Source organism: Pseudopipra pipra, chromosome 2 (assembly GCF_036250125.1).
Source record: "Pseudopipra pipra isolate bDixPip1 chromosome 2, bDixPip1.hap1, whole genome shotgun sequence".
Taxonomy (NCBI): Eukaryota; Metazoa; Chordata; class Aves; order Passeriformes; family Pipridae; genus Pseudopipra; species Pseudopipra pipra.
The window spans coordinates 90,616,516-90,628,849 of NC_087550.1; the positions used below are offsets into that span (position 1 = coordinate 90,616,516).

The 12,334-nt window shown below is 38.6% G+C and overlaps 1 protein-coding gene across 6 annotated transcripts in view; it reads right to left on the reverse strand.

Annotated features, from left to right (window-relative positions):
• Nucleotides 1-468: 468 nt before the first annotated feature.
• The window catches only part of FHL2 (four and a half LIM domains 2), a 59,575-nt gene continuing 47,709 nt past the window's right edge, over nt 469-12,334 (reverse strand). For all 6 annotated transcript variants that reach the window (XM_064646367.1, XM_064646366.1, XM_064646364.1 and 3 more), the window contains 4 exons: nt 9,247-9,421; nt 6,456-6,625; nt 2,868-3,054; nt 469-1,340 (listed from right to left, as the gene is read on the reverse strand). In XM_064646367.1, coding sequence (XP_064502437.1) covers nt 1,189-1,340; nt 2,868-3,054; nt 6,456-6,625; nt 9,247-9,421 — 684 coding nt within the window. In that variant the 3' untranslated portion in view covers nt 469-1,188. The remainder of the gene's footprint in view (nt 1,341-2,867; nt 3,055-6,455; nt 6,626-9,246; nt 9,422-12,334) is intronic.

The following is a 12,334-nucleotide window of genomic DNA, read 5'->3' on the forward strand; positions in this document are numbered from 1 at the left end:
GCACCCTGTTGCTGACAGTTGCCTCTGTGGCAAACATGTAGCAGAAATTATGTGACAACAAAGGGTGTTACGTATCCCAATACAGAACACAATTAAAGCATGCCCTAGTATAGAAGTTAAACTGCTGACTTTTGCAAAGATAAATGTCTTTTGAGTTGTCTTGACCTCCTCGCCTGATGAGAAGAAAAAAGTACTTTGGTTTGGAGTTTAGAGCCTATGAACACATTTTTATCAGCTGCATTCAGTTCAGTATTTTCACACACTCAGTTTTGCTGATAATTTTCCCACTGACTTCAGTTAGTAGAGGACTATATTGTATCATCAGGACCCTTCTGAGGATTGTCTAAATTTCACACCCCCAATGACTGGGTGCAAAAAGGGTAGTATTTGTATGTGTTGTGTTTCTTCAGACTGTGGGAACATTTTACTTGTAAATAACATGTAAATACAATTAAACCACAATCACAGTTTTGTTTTAAATTATTTTATTTTGAAAAATACACTGTGCAGTGTAATGTCAACCAACTGGAATACTGACACTGTCAATCAGAACTTGTACTTCACACAATGATCAGCTAGTCATGCAATAAACTGTACCTATTGTGACACACTCCCAGTTATCATCATCTCTTTATGGCATGGCACAAATCCCTGTACATTGAAACACGCTCTACCTTTGCAGTCTTTATACAGATTTGACAGCACACACTTGTCACACAGCTCAAGAACACTGGGGTAAGACCATCTCTTTACTGAAGTTGAATGGCATTTGCTGTTAATTTCAGTGGGCTGAAGGTTTCACCCTAAATATCCACCTATGAATGTGTTGTGTGTGGCCATTGTAATCCTTGAACTGTATCACTTGACTGTAACTGGAATATTTACTGGAAGGAAAAAAAACAAACATGAAAAATAGTATGTATGTCAAAAACAGCCAAATGGTTTTACATCTTGTATTTTGAATCAGTTTTTGTTTGCTGCAGAAATCTTAAACACCAACACTGCTACTGGAGATATTCGAGTTGTTTTCCCTCCAGACTTGGAGAGTATAATGAAAAAGGCTAAGTAATGTTAATAGTACAGCGAGACACAGAATGGCAAAGCTAGTTCTGAACATCCATGTGTTTCAGACTATATATTGGAAGCACGGCTTTCCTCTCTCTTCTTCCTCACCTCTTAGTTTGAGCTTTAGATATCCTTCCCACATTCAGGGCAAAGGATGTCATCCCTTTCTGTGAGGAAGCCACGACCTACCAATGAAAGAGAGCACTTCTTACAGTTAAAGCAATCATTATGCCACTGCCGTTCTTCAAAGGAGATGTACTTGGTTCCTCCGAGTCCTGTTTGAAAACAAAAGCCTTCTGTTAGAAGCAAAGAATAGCACATCAGCCTCAAGTGATGCAGACTCCCCTCATTGGCATGGAGATCTAACACAGAGTAGTGAAAAAATGCCATTGTGACAAATCCATTTGTTACTATGCTAGTTTTGCCATCCTTATTCTGTAGTGACTAATATATTCATCCCCAAATAATTCTGTTGCTTTCAGCTAAGTTAGTGAGTGAGGCTGTTATAACTGGTAATAATGGTAGAAATGAACTTTTGAGGGATGGCACTGGAACATACAGCTGAAGAAAAGCAAAGCACCTGCCCTTGAACAAAATTCTCATAGTTTTTTACAGAATGTTTTATGGCATCTGAGTAAGTTATTTTTTTGTTTTGTAAAAGTGCATTTAGATCATTAAAAAAGAAGCCTTTCAGGTTGTGTCATGACTTGATTCATAGCTACGAAGGAAGAGTGCCTCAAGAAAAGAAGCAGATTAGTAAAGAACGGGGAGGATTCCAAAGTTTGAGGCTATGGAGGTTATCATAAGGGATACTGAAGTTGTAGAAGAAAAAAAAGAGTCAAATATGTCTTGGTGGTAATTGTCTTTTGCTTAACCTCAGAAATGTCAAAAAATTTGAATGTGATGCATTAGAATGAATACGATGCTTTGGAAGTCAGTGAAAAGATTTAGTTGGCATATCTCTTACCTAGTGAGAGAGTTTTTTGTTTGGTTTCGCCTTTAGTAACAACATGTTGAAACAAACCATATCTATCTATATTGATATAAAGGACTGCAATATTCAAGAGAGAAATGCCTCTTTTACACGAACATAAAACAGTACCTATGGGGTTATACACTGGCTTTTCTAGGACCTATGTAATCAATGCTCCAGATGTAACTCACATTTGCAGTTTTGAACTGTATAGATCATACTGTTAAAGGCTGATTACTTCCTAGAGGAGGTTATAGTTTTATGCTATTTAATAGTAAAGTTCTAAGCAGTTGCTCCTCTAAATACTTGTGCACTGGAAAGCAGTATCTAAAAGCCTTGTGACTTCTCAGTTGATGTCCTGAGAAGGCAGGGAAGAAATGTGCTCTGATACAGCACGAGGTATAAGCCAGTTAGACACTTCCTGCTGGTGAAGGGACTGTTGTTCATTAGAGGTCAGTGATCCCTCTAATGAACACAAGTGGGACGATGCACAGAACATGCATATCCCATAGGTCTGTTAGTGCACGTCCACTGTGTTCCATGAAAATCAGGGGAAAAGGAGGAAACTTCAATTTAAGGACCTCTTCCATTTCTTTTTGTTAGGCACCGGAAAGACATCGTAAGTATTTAATGTCATGGATCTTGAATTATATAGTCTCTTCAGTCTTTCAAGTTATTCAGAATAAATTATTGAACCATTTTTAATATTAGAAGTAGTTCACTGAAAAAAAAAAGGCAAACCAAAACAAAACCCAAAAAAACCCAAAGCAAACAAAAAAAACCTAACACACAAAACCCCCACAAAATATAAAAGCTATGAGAGACCTACCACTGATTGGGTTTGTGCACCCAGCACACTTTTTGGCATAGAGGTTGCAGAAGCAGCTCAAGCAGTACGCAAACTCATCCCTGGAGGTAAAGCGTTGTCCGGACAACTGCTTCTTGCATCCAGTACAAACGAAGCACTCCTTATGCCATGGCTGCTCCCGGTAAGTAACACCTCCTGTAGTGATAGCCTGTTTTTGGAAAAATAAGACAGAAAGTCTTTTATTAAGGGTGACAGGTTTGTGTTTTGTTTTGGTAGAGAGGAAGGGTGATGAGATTTTTGTGGGTGGGAGTTGATCTTGAGAAAATCACGCAAGTCATTTATTATAATTTCCTAATTTACACAAACAAGACCCATAGTAAAAGTACTTTATTCTGCATATGTTGTGAAATCTGCCTCTCAGTTGTCCTCTTTGTTTTTCAAGCTATTCTTTCTATGTCGCTTTTCATACACATGTGCTAGAATCTGTCTCATCACTGTTTCTTTACCTTCTCTTTCTTCATGGTGAAATGACTACCTTATGTATTTCAACTTGTTACTTTGGCAAAGACCCAGGCTTGGCTACTCTTGGGAGCCAACCAGATGAGCAGGGGGTGTTGCCAGGCCCATTTGCAGGTGATTTAAAGAAACTCTAGGGAGCGAAGCAGACAGGAGCAGGCAAACAGGGGCGTGGCACATCAGTGAGGGTGTGGCACGACAGTTTTCATGGCAGTTCGCACAGGCAGGATAAGCAGAAAGGGTGCAGCCACTCTCCCTGGCTCTTGCTCGTAGGTTGTGTTGTAGGTGTGCATGGTTTTATTCGGTGATTGTTTTTTTTGTTTTATCTCCTACTCAACTAGATCCAGCAATGGTTTCCAAATGATCAAAAGCCACTGCTGCTGCTGCCAGCAGGAGTGTTCTAACCCGGACAGAACCCCCCAAGAAGAACACAGCTGTCCAGGTCACTGGCTGTGGGGAGTGTCTGAGCCTGGCATGAGCACTGGAGGACAGTGCTAAAGACACCTGAACGCAGTGCAATCAGGTGAATGATTAGCTCTGTTTAGTGGCAGAGCTTAAGGAAGAAGTAGAGAGGCTAATGACTATTAGGGAAAGCGAAAGGGAAATAGACTGGTGGAGTCACACCCTTTCAATCGCAAAAGTTCAGCAGGAGTCAGAGAAGCCCTGCCCCTCCTGCCATCAGGCAGATGGAACAGACCAAGCAGATGGAAGGGAATGGAAACAGGTCCCTGGTCAGAGATGTAAAAGAATCCCCTACTGAGCCCCATTACCTCCCCAGGTGTCCTTAAAGAGTGGGTATGAGGCCCTGGACCTAGAGAGTCAGGCAGATGACACTCAAGAAGAAGATCTGTCTGGAGTGTCTCTTGGTTGCAATCCATCTATCAGACTATTACAACCGCAGCTATTAAGAAAAAAAGAAGGGTAGTTGTAGTTGGTGATTCCCTTCTGAGGGGAACTGAGGGCCCTGTATGTTGACTGGACCCATCCCACAGGGAAGTCTTGTGCCTTCCTGGCGCTGGGGTGAGGGGTATTAGCAGGAGACTCCCCTAGCTAATTTGGCCCACTGATTATTACCCACTGTTGGTAGTACAGGTTGGCAGTGATGAGATCGATAAAAGAGGTACCAGGGCAATTAAAAAGGACTTGAAGGCTTTGGGTCGATTAGTTGATGGAACAGGAGCACAGGTGATGTTTGCCTCAATTCCTGCAGTAGCAGGGGTGAATGAGGAGTAGGAAAACCCATTTTATCAATAGGTGGCAAAAAGGATTAGTGCCACCAGCAGAATTTTGGTTTTTCTTGATTGCGGGGCAAAATTTATGGTACCAAGCCTTCTAGAGTCAGATGGGCTTCATCTGTCTAGCAAGGGCAAAAGAACCCTAGCATATAAGTTGGCAGGGCTGATCAAGAGGGCTTTAAACTAGGTTTGAAGGGGGAAGGGGTTGAAACCAGGCTTTCCAGAGAAGAGCCTAAGGATGGAAACCCAGGGTTAGGAGTGATATCAGCAGCCCAGCTGAAGTGCATGTACACTAATGCACGTAGCTTGGGAAACAAGCAAGAGGAGCTGGAAGCCATAGTGCAGTAGGAAAGTTATGACATAGTTGCCATCACGGAAACATGGTGGGATGACTCATGTGACTGGAGTGCCACCATGGATGCCTACATGCTCTTCAAAAGAGATAGATAAGGTAGGAGAGGTGGAGGGGTGGGCTCTGTATGTTAGAGAGTCTCTTGACTGTCTAGAACTGGAGGTCAGTGATGATAAGGTTGGGTGCTTATGGGTCTTCTTCAGACTTTGTCAGGGATTTTTCTCTTACAAGAAGTTGTTGCCTACAAAAACAGCTCCCCTGATTTAAACAAACTGAATTTTTGATCCTTTGAGAATTCCTAAGAAGGCTGTAAAATTGGATAATTTGATTTTTCTTCCCTTCTTCACTAACGTAAAACTCCCTGGGAATCAAGTCTGATATATATATATATATATGTGTATATATAAATATATACACATATATATATGTATGTATGCATGTATGTATGTGTATGTATATATTTATGTCTGTCTTCACCTCTTTCCTGAGTTGAGCCTGTTCTCAAATGTGGTTAAAACTGGACAATAAGCAGAGTTTTTAAGATCTGAAACTCCTAGAAGTTTCAGAAAATTGATGGATGGGTAGGAGGTAGTAAGAGTAACTAGGTAAATTTTTGGTAAAAGGCTGAAAGAAAAAATTAGCTTTCACCTATTTTGTTCTGCCTGTGCAGCAGCAAAGAAGCAGCTGTTTCTGGCAAGTTCGTATGTCTGGCCAAGTTGCAGCTTTGCTTGACTGGAAGGGTGAATGAGTAGGTAGCACATTTGGAAGAAAGTCTGGGTAGTGTGGGCACAGGTGGTGACTGAAGGTATGTAGAGGGTAAAGGGAGAGGAAGAAGTGGCAGTGGGAAAAGAAATTTATTGTGGATATAGCCATAATTTTGATTGTCTTTGCCTATGCATATATCCATAGGAAAGTGGGATTTATTAGTTCCAAAATGATGAGACAAGTCTCTTTAAGAAGGAATTCTAAAATATTTTCAGTGTCTGTATATGAAATTTAGGAAATTCACAAATAAAAGGTCCTTAGCCTAGACAGCCATACTAGTGTTTATTTCAGGAGCAGCACTTGCTCTGTGTAAAGTTTATCTCTCTGTCTTGAATGTCATTAGAATATTAAAAATAATGATCTGTGTTATCTCAGCTTCCTTCCATCTTTATCTTCCAGCTGAAATGTTTAGGTATGTGATATATGATGGATTATATTGGAATGAGGTTAATTTTTATTTTGTTTTTATTGTTTTGTTTGTTGCTGGTTTTTTGTTTTGTTTTTGTTTTTGTTAGTATGCTCTCTGTATGCTTTCAATATAAAGGGATCTTTAACCCTAAGAGAAGTCTCTTTGTAGCAAATGCTGTGCCTGATGCAGGATGGGAACTGAAAATATCTCTTAAAATTAGTTGATTCTGGATCTTTTTAATACATAAAAAATGAGATATTCTACCTCTTTGGACATAGAACAGGATGGACTTCAATGCCTTAGGTTTCAGGTAAGTAAAGTAAGAGCATTACCTTCTTGCACTGGACACACTGCATGGCAAATTGCTTTTCATAGCAGGGTACACAAAAGTTTTGATGGTCCTTAGGGATGAAACTCTTTGTCCCAATAGGCTGTTGGCAGCGGTAGCAGATAAAGCAGGTCTCGTGCCAGCTGTTGCCTTTGTATTCCATCTTCCGAGTACCTGTAATGAGACCAGAGCATCAACTGAACTTCTTCTGGATGAGATGGATGCCATTTGTACTTGTTTGCCTGGCATCTGGCTGTCAGTCAACAAGCAGTGCAGCTCTGAGCTATAGGCTATTTCATGTTTCTACCAGCTTTGTGTAGTATTGAATACCATTTAAAGTTTTTGAGGAGCAAGAGGTTCTTCTCCTCCTGTGAAGAAGAGAAACGTTTATTGATAATAATGATGGTTTAAAACACCTTTTTGTGGTATTATTAGGCTAATAATGAATTCTAATGCAAAGGAAAATTCTGGCGAACTTGAGAGATGCCAATAAAAGCTGCTGTTAGTGCTGAGTGAAGGTAAGGCCATTCCTTGTTAAAGATTGACTTCATTCATTTCAAGTCTACTTTGTTTCTTTTCCAGATAACAGCAAGATACCTGGTTAATTATAGAATCATAGAATCTTTTGGGTTGGAAGGGGCCTTAAAGATCATCTGGTTCCAAACCCCCTGCCTTGGGCAGGGACACCTCTCACTGTTTAAAGCCCCATCCAACCTGGCCTTGAACACTGCCAGGGATGAGGCATCCCATTCCTGGCAACCATCTTTCTTCCCTTTCCCAATGAAGTATAGTCACTGTCCGAGACAAAGGACTAATTCATATCTGCTCTGGGATATTTTCCTGTCCTCATTGAGGTCTACTATGAGTTTGTAATCATTTCCAGCTCAGCAACACCTAATCTGAATGCTTTTCTGTCTCTTGAGACTTTCAGTAGAAAAGAACCTTTCTCTCTAAGTTGAAAACATAGTTGCAATGTGAAAGGGAGAAAAATCTTTAAATAGTCCTTAAATGAAAAATAGAAAAGTGGTTTAGTACTTAGGAAATGAATGATTCTCTAGAATCAACGTTTAGGGTTCAGATACTTTGTTTTGCAGATTCAGTCCACTGTATGACAGGTGGACTCTGAGCCCTTCCAGGAAGTTGGAGATGCCCTATTATATGGACAAATTTCTTTGCACACTGTATAATTTCCTATTTACCACTTCAAGTCAGAATATTTGATACTGGCCGGAAGGATAAACAAACAAATGTTGTTCCTACAGTTCTGCATCATTCTTGAAGCCTGTAACAACAAACATGATGTCAAATGCTTGGAAGACTGACAAGCCAAGCACGTTGGCTAATGATGAAGAACCACACTAATGCCCTTAATGCTTGCAGAGTGAAGTTTTGTCATTTTCCCCCTTCTCAAATATTAATTCATCTTTGTTTACTGGTTGCATGTTTTTCTTCTTTTTTTTTATGGTCTCATTAAATTCTGCCCAGAGGCATACTTCAAGATTTATTTGGTGGTGGGGTTTTTTAAAGCATTTACCTGCAGCAGTAGTTAAGTGAACTGTTAATTATCTTTCTGCCTGATGCTTATATGCTTGAAAATTTCTGTTCCATTTTATTAATGGACATCTTCTAAAAATTATGCCCTCTCTGTGCTGCTAAATTTCTATATCATGCCAAGGAGCAAACAAATCAGTCCTTGAAGGAATGATGTTGTGGAAAAGGAGATGTGAATATTTTTTTTTATAGTCTAGAATTTTATTTTCACATTTTCAGCTGTTCTCTCTCAGGGATTGTGTTGTCACTGAAACTCAAGGCAGGGGGAGCCTGGACTGAAGTCAATGTGAGTTTAATTTGCAGAAGGATTGAAAGATAAATCTTGTAATTACTTTAGTATTTAACAGGCATGTCATGATAATGTTGCTTTTAAATATTGTTGTTATTTCTAGTTAAAAGTCCTACTTTATCATCAAGCCCTCATTTTTACACCTTAGGAGCACAATGTTTTGGTTTTCCTTTTGTCTAAGGTGACCAATGTCAGAACCAGCTGACAAAGTAACTAGTAATCATAACGGAGTGTGTACAAGGATTCTTCAAATTGCCTTTTAATATTTTATTTCTGCACTGATAGCCCTTTCAATTTAAAGCCCTCAGATCATTACAGAATGTTATAGTGTTGACGTGAGCAGATGAGGTTTTAACAATATATTACTATAACCTCATGTTTCATGTTGAAAAAGAAAATAGCTCTTTCCTGTTTCTTCATATCTTTGTGCTCAAGAAGGACCTCAGAGTCCCTTTGATGAATTTTTCATTTTTTTCTGAGAGAAGCTAAATTTAGAGTAATCACATAAAAAGCTAAATTTCAAATTAAGTAAGCTGTTAAATTTGCAAGCTGTTTCCAGTTTTCAAGAAGTGGAAGTCAATCAAGACAGAGTACAAAGTTGGGATTGGATAGAAAGATCAATATTATTTTTCCAGACATCAAAAGCCTTTTAATGAATACTGCTGTAAAAAAATTATAAATCCTGTTAATAAAAATGATAAGTAAAATAAATACTAATTTTCAAGAGTTATCTCTTTTATGTGAATAATAATTCTGCCATGAGCAGAACATCATGAACATTACGACCATATTCTGGTCATGGAAATAGCTTAGAATGCACAATCAACTATATTTTACATAGTTCACCATGACTTAGCAGAAATAGTCAAGGAAAAAGATCTGTCAGAAATGTTGCTGAGTTTGGGCTTAATATTTAGCCTAATCTTTTCTTAGTCCAAAAAGTGAACATCCTAACCTGGCATAATAGTCTTCTTGCACTCATTACATTTGGAAGAGTATTCATTGGAGTAGCAGTCAGTACAAAGTAGATGTTCCTCTTTTGCAGCAAAAGGTTTGTCCACCAATGAATTCTTGCACTGGAAGCAGTGGAAGCAGGTTTCATGCCAGTGGCGGTCCTTGTAAGACAGATCCTGTAGAAATCCAAAACCACAAAGCAAGTAAAATGAACAGTTTGCACAACTAGGAGCTCAGATAATGCAAATATATCCAAATCTGAACTGCAGCCAGGAGCTGGGACTAATTTGTACAGTTCAAGAAAACAAAATGTTCTGATGAAGGTGAACTTATTTTGCTGTGATAGCTAAGAACAGCTCATGACAACTACTGACCCTTTTTCAGTTCAAGGTAACTTTTTTTGTATGCAGCAGAGGAACAACTAATTTCTTTTAGGTATTTCCTTTGAGAATAAAGCTCCACTTTTGAGGCAGATTAAAACTTGTTAACCTCATAGGTGTGCCTTATCTATTGCTGATTCCTAAGTAATTTCATACATATTCACTCCTGAACAGAAATCCTTTTCCCAACTGCTTTCTGGTACTTTTTCAGTTCAACAGACTTACACCAAGGGTGAAACAGATCTGACCTCTTCGGGTTTTTTTTCACTGCAATAAATCTTTACAGACTCTTATTAAGTTTTGTTTTACGTATATTTCAATGTACCTATATATTGGACTGAAAGATGCAAGATCACATTGTACCTGCACCCAGTGATCCAGAATACTGGCCAAATGATTAATGTGAGGGCGTAAGTATTTAAAATAGTCTCCACAGTGGTCCTCTTATTATTTAAAAAAAAACTAGTCCTTCTAAAATTTGTGACCTAAAGCAATGAATTGGGCTTTTTAAAATTTGAATTAAGGTGGCCTAATCATGTAACACTTGAACAGTGACTTTGGATTTCTCACAAAATGGAGCTTGGATCATTACAAGAAAAGGTGTCTACCCCAAAATATATAGGCTTTAGTTTGGGTTGGGAGTGTGAGTGGTTAGTACTGTCATGAATGGAGCAGAAATAACTTCTAGCTCAAGATCCACTATGTATTTGTTGCAGGCACCGAGCTAATCTGGTTAACTGAAGGAAAAGAATGAGTTGTAGAATACCAGATTTTTTAGTTGTGTAAAGCATCACAAAGTGTTTGTACCTGATCTGGCCTAAGCTGCTCTATGTCAGTCAGTACAGTCACAGGTAACTCCAAATGAGCAATCTTAGCCCAGAGCAAACAAAAGATACTGTGGATCTGGGTTAACTTAAAATAACAGCACATTATGTCTTCAGGAGCCTTGTTCTCATAAGTAGCTAATAGGAAACACTGATATAGTTTCATCTAGCTTAGCTGATATGTAGTAACTTGTTAAATGATAGTGATTTCAGTCAGAAATTGACCATGCAATTAAGCATTTTTGTTTGGACATCTGCACTACTCACCTAAATTTCCTAAATCACTGTGAATAACAGTTGGTACCAATGCATCTTGCATCTCTGAGATTGCACTCTGTGACAGAATATCTAAGACTCCCACTTTACAGCTTCTGGGCACTTGTTTATTCAGCTCATCTATTCTTTTCAGCTAGCACCTTTTAAAACAGCACAAATTTCTCACCGTAAAATTTTAATCTTTTTTAATAGTAAATTGAAAACAATTTTTTTCAGAAGTTGTTTACATTTTTTTCTCTTTAAATGAAGTTGAATAACCTAGATCTGATCTCAGATTATATTTTCAACAGAAAAGAATACAGTATACAGCCAACAGTGATTTCCAAAATGTGAAATTTGCCTAGTAGAAAGTAGAATCATAACAGATCTTTCTTTCTTTTGCAACATGATGTATTCCATTCTTTTTCCCCACTTGCTGCCTTTTTCCTCTTTTTGCAATGTTCTGCAAGCTATCTTTTAATTTCCACAGTTCACGTGCTGATGTCTGCTTATTTTGTCAATAAAATTTTACCCTGGAGAAGGTGCATGCCTTTTAGAAGAGGAGTAATGAAGAAAAAGATTAGGTGTGAATGATGAAAGATTTGATTGAGTCAGTTATGATGGCAGATTGTATAGGTAGTAGCTGGGTAGGTGAAAGGTAGGTGAAAGTAGCAGATATTTCATCATGGCAAAGTGATGAAGAACAACTACAACACAAAGTACCCAAGATAAAGACTGGATTGAATAATCTTCAGATACTTTGGATTATTATAACAGGTATTGTCATTGAATGTAGAGAGAATCTAAGATGCCTGGCTTTGAGATGCCTACAATAGAATATTAGAATGATGAATTGGATATCACCTTCTCTCTCTGAATCTGTCACATCTGAAAGCAAGGAAGTCCAAGGTACTGATGAAACCATATATGCATCATGATTCTTCTTAAATCAGTGTAATAAAGTAACTGAAAAGGAGATTTGGTCTACTTCAGTGTGTTGTCTATATCGCTGAAACCTTTGGCTTGTTCGTAAGCTGTGGATGTATTGTTCTGGAGCAGATTCTACACTGGAGAAGTTGCATGTGCATAACTGACTTCAAACTTATCTGAAGGTCAGGCTGGTCCTCTGCTAAACTGAAAGAGCATCAGATTTAGTCTAGGCATGTGAATGCTAGTTTATGCTAGCTGATTGTAACCCAAATAAATCTGTTCCAGCAGAAGTTACAAGGGATATATAACTAATTCCTGTTTATTGCATGGATTTCCAGGAAGAACCAAAACAGAATATTACTATTGTGGACTCAGAACTGCAGTATATCCTTAAAATATTGATAGGCATGATTTGTCAACTGTTTCATGCAGCTCAAGAGAAATGAGTCCCTGGTGCTACATATTTTAAGTGTAGATTTTAAAGCAACCTTCTATGTTGCCTAAAAGAGTCATATAGAGAATGACTCTTTCTGCCATCATCTGTGCCTCTGTGAAAACTGACTGCCATGTGCTCTTGTTAGAGAAGGCACCCATGAACATATACAAGAGACTTGTTAGACAAAGCACAGATAAGAGACTGAAGAATTACCATAGGCTGGCCTTTGAGAAGTGGAATGGGAGATGCTTGTACACAGGTGCT